The 13,804-nt window shown below is 40.5% G+C and overlaps 1 protein-coding gene across 3 annotated transcripts in view; it reads left to right on the forward strand.

The window, feature by feature from the left end:
- Nucleotides 1-13,804, forward strand: part of LOC127009549 (rho GTPase-activating protein 45-like) — a 285,593-nt gene that overhangs the window by 99,260 nt on the left and 172,529 nt on the right. The window contains exon 1 of one of the 3 annotated variants that reach the window (XM_050882727.1): nucleotides 4,297-5,057. The exons of the other annotated variants lie outside the window; for them this stretch is intronic. Within the exon in view, the coding sequence (XP_050738684.1) occupies nucleotides 4,955-5,057 (103 nt within the window). The 5' untranslated portion in view covers nucleotides 4,297-4,954. Of the gene's footprint in view, nucleotides 1-4,296; nucleotides 5,058-13,804 lie in introns of those variants that run through there. 3 annotated transcript variants of the gene reach the window in all.

Raw genomic sequence — 13,804 nt, forward strand, 5'->3', positions numbered from 1 at the left:
AAAACAAACCTCATAAACGGAAACAACAGAAAATAACAGCAGAAAACAACAGAAAACAACAAGAAATAACGTAACTATTGGAACGCAAAATTTATCACATGAAGCAGGAAAGAGAAAAAAAAAATAGCAAATGAATGTCTAACCTGCTTCCTGTTGCCTTTTTCACGTCACCCAGAAAGGAGAACGAAAATAACAAATGAGCATCTAACCTTCACGTCACTCAGGAACGAGAAAGACAATAACAAAAAAGCGAAAACAATATCCCCGGAAGTGACGCTCTCAACGGATCACTAGGTAGACAGATAGATAGATAGATAGCTAGAAATATAGATAGATAGATAGGCAGATAGAAAAACAGATAGATAAAGATAGAAAGAGATACGTTTTTACCTCTTTCACCTCGTATAGAGAAGAAGGAAGCAGATAACAGATAGATAGATAGATGGATAAAAATATAGATAGATAGATAGGTAGGAAGAAAGACACATAGATAGAGATTGAAAGAGACGCTTTTTCCTCCTTCACCTCATATAGAGAAGAAAGAAGCAGATAACAACCAATGACACCTTATTATCATCGGTTTAGAAAGGAGAGCAAAACAAGAACCAAAACGAACTGAAACAAATCTTGGCTCTCTTAAATCACTCCTTCTCCTTCAACTGGTATAGACGATAAGAAGGAAATAATCCCCTCAAAGAACCCTTATCATTTTCGGATTAGTCATGGAGGCAAAGAAGGACTGGAAAAAGAGAGATTAAGTTATTTTCCTGCCTTTGCAAATAATAGAAAGATAAGTAAAGGGAAATGGGAGAACCACAGTATAAAATAAAAAAAATAAAAAGCGGAGGTAATAAGTATGATAGATAAAGATAAATAGATAGACAGATAAAGAGATAGTTAATAAAAAGAGAAATATAGATAGATGGATATATTGGTAGACAGATAGGCAGATAGAGAGATAGATAGGTATATAGAAAGACAGATATATAGATAGAGATAGAAAGAAATACACAGATACTTAAATAGATAGGCAGGTAGATAGATAAACAGACAGATAGATAGATAGATAGATAGATAGATAGATAGATACACAGATTGATAAAGATAGAAAGAGAGATAGAAAGAGATGAGAAATACTTAAATAGATAGGCAGATAGATAGATAAACAGACAGATAGATAGATAGATAGATAGATAGATACACAGATTGATAAAGATAGAAAGAGAGATAGAAATAGATGAGAAATACTTAAATAGATAGGCAGATAGATAGATAAACAGATAGATAGATAGATAGATAGATACACAGATTGATAAAGATAGAAAGAGAGAAAGAAAGAGATGAGAAACCAAAGTGATGGTGACGCCATTCGCCATCGACATCAAATGGAGTGGAAACGAGAGAGAGAGAGAGAGAGAGAGAGAGAGAGAGAGAGAGAGAGAGAGAGAGAGAGGGAGAGGGAGAGAGAGAGACGGCAGGGAGGAGGAGGAAGTGGAGACGCGGCCTGAGTGGTTTACGAGTGATCCTGGATGAGTGACGGTGGATGAGGCTTGTCATTATTCACACGTGGAGTCAGGTGGATGAGCGGCGTCCTCCTGCCCTGATTAAACCGAAGCCATCACCCACCTCCACCCACACCTTCCACCCTCACCCCTTCACCTCTCCTCCACTTCCGGCACCCTATCTTGACGTCACGATCCTCCTCCACCATCACCCCTGCACCCCTTCTCCTCCTCACCCCCCCCCCTCCACCCTCATCTTCTCGTCTTCCTTATCACCAGCATCTCCAGCTTGCCCTACCTCATCCCATCTGTCACTTCCTCACCCTGTCACTTCCTTCTTCCTGTCATATTCCACCTTCCTGTCATCTCCCACTCACACCCTCCCTCCTCCTCCTTCTCCGCAGCAGTCACCTTCATCTTACTTTATACTTGATCCCACCTGTCATTTTCCCCACCTGTCACTTCCCCAACCTGTCACTGCCTTCTTTCTGTCATATTCCACCTTCCTGTCATCTCCCACTCCCTCCCTCCACCCTCACCCCTCACCTTTCTTCACCTGTCGCTTTTCCTGCCTGTCAGCTTCCCAACCTTTCATTTCCTCCTTCTTGTCACGTCCTATCTACCCACATTACTCCCTCCGTTACCCAGCATTAGCTTACCTCACTTCACTCCTCCTCTCATTCTCCTCCTCACCCATACTCTCTTCAGATACTCTCCTTAGCTTACCTTACCTTACTTTACCTTACCTTACCTTACCTTACTTTACCTTACCTTACCTTACTTCACCTTACCTTACCTCACCTTACCTCACCTTACCTTACCATACATTACCATACCTTACCTTACCTTACCTTACCATACCTTACATAACCTGTCTTTCCCTGCTCTCACATATACCGTCACCTGAACTCACATTACTTTACCGTTACCTTACCTTATTTTACCTGTTGCTTCCTCCATCTTCTCACCTTTTCTTAGTTTAGTTCATCTCACCTGTCACTTTCCTCCGCACCCACACACCTTCCGCTCCCTCACCTTACCTTACTTTACCGTCACCTTACCTTATTTTACCTGTCACTCTTCTACCGTTCCTCATCTTACCTTACTTCGCCGTCATCTCGTCTCATTTCACCTGTCACTTCCCCCCCCCCCCCTACCACCACACCTACCCTCCCACGCCCTCACTACACCCACCACCCACACCCTCACCTCATCTCATCTGCTCCCACCTTCTCTTAGTCTTCTGTCTATATCATTGAACCGAAGAATAAAAGGATAATAATAAAAAAAACGGGCAATTGGCGAATAATAATGTTGGAACGGAAAGCAAAAGAAAAAATGTGTAGTAATTGGATTGAAAACTAGAAGACTATGAAGGAATAAAAGCTAGAGAGAGAATTAGTCAGGAGAAAATTTTAGGAGGAAAGAAAAAAGGAGAGGAAAACTTATCTTGATCGAATTAAAAGATAACTGCAGATGAGAGACATAATGATGAGCTTACGTAAAGGGGTTAAAAAAACGTGGAGACGAAAACAGAAAAATGTATACTGATTGAGCGAGTGCATAGCGAACTGAAAAAAAAAAAATATCGGTGTCATTACGAGGTGAGAGAAAAATAAGAAAAAAATCCAAGAGAGAGAGAAAAAAAACAGAACTAACATATGAAAATACTCTATAAATTAAAACTCACTGTAATACTTCATAACTCGTTTCAGTGACCTTGTGCATGAAACAATAAAAAAAAGCAAGGGGGAACTCTGAAAAAATATTGCAATGAGAGGAATAAAATAAGAAAAGTTCCAAGAGGGAGAAAAAAAAACAGAACTAACATATGAAAATACTCTGTAAATTAAAACTCGGTGTAATAATTCATAACTCGTTTCAGTGACCTTGTGCATGAAACAATAAAAAAATAGCAAGGGGGAACTCTGAAAAAATATTGCAATGAGAGGAATAAAATAAGAAAAGTTCCAAGAGGGAGAAAAAAAACCCCCAGAACTAACATATGAAAATACTCTGTAAATTAAAACTCGGTGTAATAATTCATAACTTGTTCCAGTGACCTTTGAATGAAACAGAATGGAAAAAAAAAAACCAAGGGGGAACTCTGAAAAATATATTGTAATGAAAGGAGTGGTCGTATATACATAATAAAACACACAAAAAAGATTCGTTAGTTAATATTTTCTTTGATAATTTAGAACACGTCGCAGAGTTTGAAGGAATGACATTATGAACAGAAAAAAAAGAAAGATAAGAAATATAAACAAACTCTGATTTAAATACGAGGAATGGACGCAAACATGTGATAAAAATAAATAAATTAACAGTGATCATTTATGCATAACATCGGATAAAACAGCGACTTGATAAACAAGGAAAAAGAAAAAAAAAAGGAACTAGAACTCTGAACAAACAATTTAGATAGAAAATTAAATAGAAAAAGAGAGAAAGAGATGAAAAAATAAAGAGGGGAAGGAGGAAGAAAAGGATAAAAAGAGGAAAGGAGAAGGAAAAGGAGGAGGAAAACATGAAGAAAAAGGAGGAAGAGGAAGGGAATAAAAACGAAGTATGGACGCAAACATAGAAAAAAACGAATAAAAAAAAAAAAAAATGCTAGAATCAATTATAACAACGCAAGAAACAGTGACTCGATAACTGAAATAAAGAAGAAATACATAAAAACCTAGAACTCCGAAGAAACATATTAATGAGAGAGAAATGGACTTAGATAAAAAAAACAATGACAAGAAAACTAATAAATTAAAATATCGCACGTACCAGTGAATCGATAACTGAAAAATAAGAAGAAAAAAGCAAAATTACCAGAACTCCGAACACACACGTTAATGAGAGAGAAATGGACTTGGATAAAAAAACAATAATAAAAACTAACTAATTAAAATATCGCACGTACCAGTGAATCGATAACTGAAAAAGCAAAACAGAAAAACGCAAAATGACCAGAACTCCGAACAGACACATTAATGAGAGAGAAATGAACTTAGATAGAAAAAAATAATGACAAAAACTAATTAAAATATCGCACGAAATCGATAACGGAAATAAAGAAGAGGAAAACACATATATACCTAAGACTCCGAGCAAACACTTTAATGGCAGCGAAATGGACGTCTTAATATTGAAAAAAAAACACTAATGCTGACGAGTAAAACAAAATAGCATCGGAGTCGAACATTCCCGTAAGAAGAAACGGACGAAAATGAGAAAATAATAACACTGTATGAAACAAAACAGAACTGGAACCAAACTATAACAGTGGAAAGAATGGACGCAACTAAAAAAAAAAAAGAATAATGCTAATGCGTAAAACAATATAGAATCAGATCCCACCTTTCCCGGAAGAAGAAATGGACGGAAATACACACACACAAAAAGATATATATAATGCGTAAAACAGAATAGCATTGGAGCCCATCTTTCCCGGAAGCATGGCGGGCGTTGTGGTTGGGGGCGTGGCGGCGGCGGGCGGTGGCAGGCGGGAGTGGGCGGCGCACCACCTTCGCCTCCTGCGTGCCGAGTCCCTCCTGGCAGGTGTGTTGATGACAGGTGTGGGGGGGAAGGGGAAAGGAGGAGAGGGGATGGGGGGGTAAGAACTGCTGTGTGTTTGTATTTGTGTGTGGGGAGGGGAGGTGTGTGTGTGTGTGTGTGTGTGTGTGTGTGTGTGTGTGTGTGTGTGTGTGTGTGTGTGTGTGTGTGTGTTGAAAATAATGGAGATATAAATACAAAAGGAACGGAAATCCTTGCTAGTTATGAATGGATTTACGTGTGTATATATGTATGTATGTATGTATGTATGAAGAGGAGGAGGAGGAGGAGGAGGAGGAGGAGGAGGAGGAGGCTGAAAATGAAAGCTGGAGAGGAGTAAGAGAGAGAAAAAAAAGAGATTGCTAACTGTGAAATATTAACAATGAAATTAAATTAGCAGAGAGAGAGAGAGAGAGAGAGAGAGAGAGAGAGAGAGAGCGAGAGCGAGAGAGAGAGAGAGAGGTGCGCAGGCAGAAATAAAAATATGCAAGATGAATGAATGGATGAATGACTACATATTTTTACAAAGCAATACAATAACACTAAAGGTGATATAGTTTATGGAGTCTTCCTTTAGGTATTATAATGAAATTGGATTATTGATGATGATGCTGATGATGCTGATGCTGATGGGGAGGAGGAGGAAGAGGAGGAGGAGGAGGATTAGGAAAAAAGAGAAAGGAGATGAAAAGAGGGAGGAAGAAGAAGAGGAAGAAGAGGAGGAGAAAGGGGAGTTTGAATAGGAATAGGAGTAGAAGGAGGAGTAGAAGGAAGAGGAAGAGGAGGAAGAGGAGGAGGAGGAGGAGGAGGAGGAGATGAAAAAAAAGAAAGAGGAAAAGAATGAGTAAAAAAAGAAAGGAAGAAAAGAAAGGGGAGGAAAAGGAAGAGGAGGAAGGGGAAGAGGAGGATGAAAAGAAGGAAGACAAGGAGAAGGAAGAGTTAAACGAGTATATATAGAAATATGATCAAACTACTTATACTGCACACCTCTCCCTCCGAAACTGACCTCTCTTTCGGCCACCTCTTTGGATTCTCTTTAGGAGCAGCAAGTAGCGGGCTTTTTTGTATTATTGTTTCCTTTTTTGTGCCCTTGAGCTGTCTCCTTTGTTGTAAAAAAAAACACATATGCTGCTATCATCAATAACCTGTAGTCAAACCTATCTACCTACCTACCTGCCTTTCGTTCCTCAGGTGTGTATATATTTCCGCTCTCTAGGTGGTGAGGCTGAACGGAAATAGCCCAGTTTTTTCATAATTTCAAAGGCCCGGAGTCGCCACACGCCACCAATATATGAAGGCCATTTGACACTTACCTGCCGCTGAAGGGTATAGATGATGACACTGATTCGACGCTTCCCTTGCAGTTAATGGGTAAAAAACTAAGTATATGAGGGAATATGAAAATAACTCTAGCGCCGGATGTTATTTCTTTTTAACCCTCGTGTTCCGGGTCGAGTTTTCAGGAGAGGTCAATGGGGGAAGCCACCTTAACACTTGATCTGATTTCTCTTACTGTAAATAAAACAATAATTACGAAAAAAACCCAAACCATTATCATCGTACACTAAATAGACCGCGTGCACTGGATCTCAGTTCGCCTCTTCGCCGCTTGAGACTCCTCGCGTGCGTGAGACACACACACACTCAAACACACACCTACCCTCCCCACACAAACACAAACACACAGCAGTTCTTACCTCCCCCCCATCCCCTCTCCTCCTTTCCCCTTCCCCCCTTTGTTTAATATGTTTTACAGTTTCGGTGTTGCCTCCCGCATCGCCGTGGGTGTAAAGCACTCATTTTAAGACCAGAAGTCGAAACAACCACACATTCAGAAATCATCCGTATGTAACATCAAATTAGATTATATTTAGAGATGCCAGAAAGCAATATATTCATGAGGGAAATTAAATATTCAAGGGACGAATCATCTCATGCTGCCTTGTGGCCCGGTGCCGTATACGAGGTAGATATGAGCGCGCATATACTCGCCACTCAGTAGTCATATATACCGCACAGCAACGCAATTGACCCCTCTTTCGGCCACCTCTTCGGATTCTTTACAGGGGCAGCAGGTAGCGGGCTTTTTTTTATTATTGTTTCCTTTTTTTGTGCCCTTGTGCTGTCTCCTTTGATGTAAAAAAAAAAAAAAACTTAAAACCTACGAGCAATGGATAATATTTTTCCCGACCAGCAGGCGCCGTGTTTGGACATTTGACTACAAAGAATAACGTGTGTTCCGGCATCCCGAAAAAAAAAAAAAAAAAAAAAAAAAAATAAATAAATAAATAAAAATAAAAATTGATTTCACTAGGTGTGTGGCGCTGCGTGTATGGCCACTACCTTCTACTGAGTGCTGTATTGACGTATGATCAGCCCGTCTGGATTATTCTGTTCAGTTAAAGAATAATTAGTTTTGGTATAATCATGAGACTGTACGGGTCAGTAAGCGTGGATTAGGATATTTATCGATATAATACTTGGTGATTTTGGAGTGTTTGTGTGTGTGTGGGTGGAGGTTGGGGGGTGGTTATGCGTGTATAGGAAGGGGAAGAGAGTTAATTTTATTTGTGTGTTACCGTGTATGGAATATATATAAAATTCCAGCCAATGAGACGCGGTGATTTAATCTGCTCGACAGGCACTTGGGGCTTGAGGAGCAGTTGAAAGCACCTCCATATTCAATTTACTCTTGACGCAGCGAAATGACGGTCGGTTCGATATTTGAAGGAGTTGATGGTAGTCGCATTTACTACTTCTGAGGGGAGATTGTTCCAGTGGCGGATGACTCGGCTTGAAAAGAAACTCCTTCCAATGTCCGTGTTACATCGACTCCCAATGTCCGTGTTACATCGACTCCCAATGTCCGTGTTACATCGACTCCCAATGTCCGTGTTACATCGACTCCCAATGTCCGTGTTACATCGACTCCCAATGTCCGTGTTACATCGACTCCCAATGTCCGTGTTACATCGACTCCCAATGTCCGTGTTACATCGACTCCCAATGTCCGTGTTACATCGACTCCCAATGTCCGTGTTACATCGACTCCCAATGTCCGTGCATAGACTTCACAATCTCTTGACGGGAAACGGGGCGCGGGGCCGATTCGCAGGGGGCCGATTTTCAAAAATTTAAAATTTAAATATTTTCAAAACCAAAGCAGCTAGCGACCTGAAACTAAAACAGGCACCTCCCTTAGGCATATATGAGTCTCCATGAGCAGCGGTATCAAAAAATTCTAAGTCGTTCCCTAATAAAATCCCGATTAATTGTTTTTTATATAAGTATAACAAAACTTAAAAAGGCTATAAAATCCTCAGATTTTACGCTAGATGCACAAACATCACCAAATGCAGAGATAATCACTTATATTTTCAGAATCAATAGCAATATTTAGCATATCTTATAAGTTTTTGCCCGAAATAGCTACTTAATTTTTTTATTTAGTGCAATTTTTACGTAAGTTTTAACATCTAATAAATCACTTAATTTTCACATTAGAAACTTAATACTTGAGGAAAGCATGCAGAAACATCTTAATTTTACTCAACAAAAGCAAAATATTCATTTTCTATATACAATCACAACTTATTTTGGTTGAATTCCGATGTCACTATTGCCGCAGCACGTCTTGCCGGCTATCTGGCCCTCGTCCTGAACAATCACTTTAGCCTTTTGGCCTATGACTTGTGGGCCCCGGTCAGTTTCCTGGACTTGTACACGTCCCTGTTCCTCGCCGTCTCCTTCCTGCCCTCCTCGATACTGCTCCTCTTCCTGCCGGTCGGCTGCTTCAAGGCCTTGTTCTTCCTCGCTTCTGAGGTCACGTCCTTGGAGAAATTAGCACCGAAACAGTTGAAGAGGGACCTGCTGATGTGCGGCAAGATGGTGTTGGCCAGGTTGTGCCCTCCTGGCACCTGTACCCCTGCAAGGTCGGGTCTGAGGCCGCCAGGAACTCCAGGAGGTGCCTGAACCCGTCCCTGTGGCGCATGGCAAGGGAGAGGAACCTCAACCTGCGCTCCTTCTTGTCCTCCCTGCACATCAGGGAGTCCCACAGCGACATCGAAGGACGCCATGTGGGCCATTGGGAGATGGCCGCTTCAGGACCGCCCGGCCCGTCTCCAGCTCTCCTGTCGACCAGCTCGACCAGGGCGTCGAACATCACAGAGGGCAGGTCGCCTCTCGAGCTCCAGTAATCTTCATCTCCTCCTGCTGGGCAAGCTCCTGCTTGCAGCACTCGGCCACAGAGGAGTTGGCCTGGACCTTCCTGGCCAGGTAGCCGGCGTAGTTGCCGACCGCGGCGAGAGCAACTCGTCCGTCAGCGGGTCCGGCTGGTCGCGGCGTCCTCATATCTTGTGTCTCCTCCGTCACTTCCACTCGATCCACTGCCTTCTGTGTCTTCTTGTATCGTCCTCTGGATCCTTGCAGTTGTGGGGAAGGGTACAGAGACGATGAATAACTGTAGGTCCTTTACTTGGAGAGTAAACAGAGGCAGGACAGCGATAATCCTTTACAGAGAAGTGCCCAGCTGACTGCGTGCCTAAGGCGAGTTAGGCGACGCAGGAACTGAGCTGAGTTGCCATGTAGGCACTAACTAAACGTACATTTCTTGTTTCCTAATACGTAAAACTGTGGACTTCACTATCCTACAGTTATCATTCATTTTACGTAAAGATTTCAACCTAAAGTTACGCAAATTTGCCATTTTTTACACGTTTTCAAAGTGCACGCATGGTGCTATTTTATATAAGTTACCTTGAATCCTCGACCAAATCACTCTAGAGACACTCCTGCCTGCTTGTATGCACTAAAACTTGAAGATTTCGTCCTGTTTCCACTTAAATTCGGAGTAAGAACGCAGAGTGTGTTTGAGTTGTCGCAGTGAAAGTCGCCATAACAATCGGCCCCTTACGCGAAGCCAGCGCGCCAAGACTGAAGAGATTTCCCGTCACCTAGTTGTGAAGTCTATGGTCCGTGTTACATCGACTCCCAATGTCCGTGTTACATCGACTCCTAATGTCCGTGTTACATCGACTCCCAATGTCCGTGTTACATCGACTGTGTATATATATTTTTTTTCAGTTTGTATATTCTTCCGCATATGAGGTTTGAAGAGCCTACACTTTACGACTTTCACTTTGCATACATAACCTTCCAGCCAGCGAGACGTGTTAGTAACTTATTTAGCGGGGCACTGAACTCTCTCTAACCTGCCAACCCACTACCCCCCCTCACTAACCTACCCACCTCCACCCCTCCACCACCCCACCTTCCCATCCACCTCCCTATCCACCTACCTACCCCTCCACCTTCCCACCCACCCCTTACTGATCCCCCCCATCCACCCCTCACCTACCCCCCATTTAACCACCTCCGCACCCCCTATTCACCCCACCTACACACACCTACCCCCCCTCCTGTAACCCAAACACTTAAACCCCCCCTCCCCTCCGGCGCAAAATTGTATCGGGGGCGGCGTGTGCGGTGTATGTATATCAAAGTGTTTACTGAGGCTTGTTTATTTTATTATTTCACTCAACACACACACACACACACACACGGAATAGATAGATAGATAGATAGATAGAGACAGACAGATAGATAGACTTCCCACCCACCCCTTACTGATCCCCCCATCCACCCCTCACTTACCCCCATTTAACCACCTCCGCACCCCCTATTCACCCCACCAGACAGATAGACAGAGACACAAACACACACACAAAAAAAGAAAACAAATATATACCGTTGGATGGCTCTCTGCACTATTAGCCCGACCGATAAAAAGAGCGAGAGTGAGAACACCAACCAAAAAAATATAATACCCTGCTCAATTTTCATCCTCCCAATCGTCGACCGCTGTTTAATTAATACGCGTGAGTGGCAGGCAGTCCAGCTCGCCGCCGTGACCAGCTGGATGGACCTGGCGGGGACACAGTGAACAGAATGACAGTAAATGAATAAAGGGTGAATAGCTTTTTTGCGGCGTGGAAAGGGGGATGAGTATTGCTGGAAAACGAAAATAGGTTGATTAATCCAAGAGAGATACAGATAGAACATGTGCTCGATAGATAAATGACGGTGCCTTGAAAACAAAACAAAAATAGGATGATAAATAGATATACTAGTTAGATAGATAGAGATACAGTGTGCTTGCTAGATAAAGATGGCGGTAGCTTAAAAAAAATAGGTGATAAATGGTAGAGATACAGTCTGTGTTAGCTATAGATAAAGATGAAAGTGGATTTGAAGCATAATTAGGATGATAAATGTTAGAGATAAGTAACTGTGCTTGATTGATGAAGATGACGGTGGATATAAAACAAAATTAGGATGTTTTATGAGAAAAAAATAAGTGCGGTTGATTGATGAAGATGACGGTGGCGATAAAACAAAATTAAAATGATTAAATGATAAAGAAAAGGAAGTCTGTGCTTGCTAGACAAAGATGATGATAAAGATAAAGATAAAGATAAAAGATAAGTGTGCTTGATAGAGAATTATGAAGAAGACCTGGAAAGAAAAATACGATGATAAGTGATAAAGATAACAGTCTGTGCTTGCTATAGATAACGATGCACTGGGATGTGAAGCAAGATTAGGATGATAAATGATGGATCTTTTAGTTTGAACTTGGTAGATAATAACATTGGTGCCTAGAAAACAAAATTAGGTCTATAAATTATAAAGATAATAATAGATGCTTGCTAGATGAAGATGACGGTGGCTATGAAACAAAATTAAAAGGATAAAATGATGAAGAAAAGTATGATGAAGATGAAGTAGATGAAGTAGATGAAGTAGATGAAGAAGATGAAGTAGATGAAGATGACGCGGGCTATGAAAGTAGATGAAGAAGATGAAGTAGATGAAGATGACGCGGGCTATGAAACAAAATTAAAAGGATAAAATGATGAAGAAGATGAAGTAGATGAAGATGACGCGGGCTATGAAACAAAATTAAAAGGATAAAATGATGAAGAAAAGTAAGTCTGCTTGCTAGATGAAGATGACGCGGGCTATGAAGCAAAATTGAAAGGGTAAAATGAAGAAAAGTAAGTCTGTTCGCTAGATGAAGATGACGGGGACTATGAAACAAAATTAAAAGGATAAAATGATGAAGAAAAGTAAGTATGCTCGCTAGATGAAGATGACGGGGGCTATGAAACAAAATTAAAAGGATAAAATGATGAAGAAAAGTAAGTATGCTTGCTAGATGAAGATGACGCGGGCTATGAAACAAAATTAAAAGGATAAAATGATGAAGAAAAATAAGTATGCTTGCTAGATGAAGATGACGCGGGCTATGAAACAAAATTAAAAGGATAAAATGATGAAGAAAATAAGTACTAGATGAAGATGACGGGGCTATGAAAGATGAAGATGATGGGAGGGCTATGAAACAAAATTGAAAGGATAAAATGATGAATCTGCTTGCTAGATGAAGATGACGGGGGCTATGAAGCAAAATTAAAAGGATAAAATGATGAAGAAAAATAAGTATGCTCGCCAGATGAAGATGACGCGGGCTATGAAACAAAATTAAAAGGATAAAATGATGAAGGAAAGTAAGTCTGCTTGCTAGATGAAGATGACGCGGGGAATGAAACAAAATTAAAAGGATAAAATGATGAAGAAAAATAAGTATGCTTGCTAGATGAAGATGACGGGGGCTATGAAACAAAATTAAAAGGATAAAATGATGAAGAAAAGTAAGTCTGCTTGCTAGATGAAGATGACGCGGGGAATGAAACAAAATTAAAAGGATAAAATGATGAAGAAAAATAAGTATGCTTGCTAGATGAAGATGACGGGGGCTATGAAACAAAATTAAAAGGATAAAATGATGAAGAAAAGTAAGTCTGCTTGCTAGATGAAGATGACGCTGGGAATGAAACAAAATTAAAAGGATAAAATGATGAAGAAAAATAAGTATGCTTGCTAGATGAAGATGACGGGGGCTATGAAACAAAATTAAAAGGATAAAATGATGAAGAAAAGTAAGTCTGCTTGCTAGATGAAGATGACGCGGGCTATGAAACAAAATTAAAAGGATAAAATGATGAAGAAAAGTAAGTCTGCTTGCTAGATGAAGATGACGCGGGCTATGAAACAAAATTAAAAGGATAAAATGATGAAGAAAAATAAGTATTAGATGAAGATGACGGGGCTAGAAACAAAATTAAAAGGATAAAATGATGAAGAAAAGTAAGTCTGCTTGCTAGATGAAGACATAAAATATGAACAAAATTCGAAAATAAGTATGCTTTAGATGAAGATGACGGGCCAGTGAATCAAAATTAAAAGGATAAAATGATGAAGAAAAGTAAGTCTGCTTGCTAGATGAAGATGACGCGGGCTATGAAACAAAATTAAAAGGATAAAATGATGAAGAAAAATAAGTATGCTTGCTAGATGAAGATGACGGGGGCTATGAAACAAAATTAAAAGGATAAAATGATGAAGAAAAGTAAGTCTGCTTGCTAGATGAAGATGACGGGGGCTATGAAACAAAATTAAAAGGATAAAATGATGAAGAAAAATAAGTATGCTTGCTAGATGAAGATGACGGGGGCTATGAAACAAAATTAAAAGGATAAAATGATGAAGAAAAGTAAGTATGCTCGCTAGATGAAGATGACGCGGGCTATAAACAAAATTAGGACAAAAGTTTTTTTTCTTTTTTTACAGCTAAGGAGACAGTTCAAGGGCGTAAAGAAAAATAAAAAAAAAAGCCCGCTACTTACTGCTCC

This window comes from Eriocheir sinensis, chromosome 41 (genome assembly GCF_024679095.1).
Source record: "Eriocheir sinensis breed Jianghai 21 chromosome 41, ASM2467909v1, whole genome shotgun sequence".
Lineage (NCBI taxonomy): Eukaryota > Metazoa > Arthropoda > Malacostraca > Decapoda > Varunidae > Eriocheir > Eriocheir sinensis.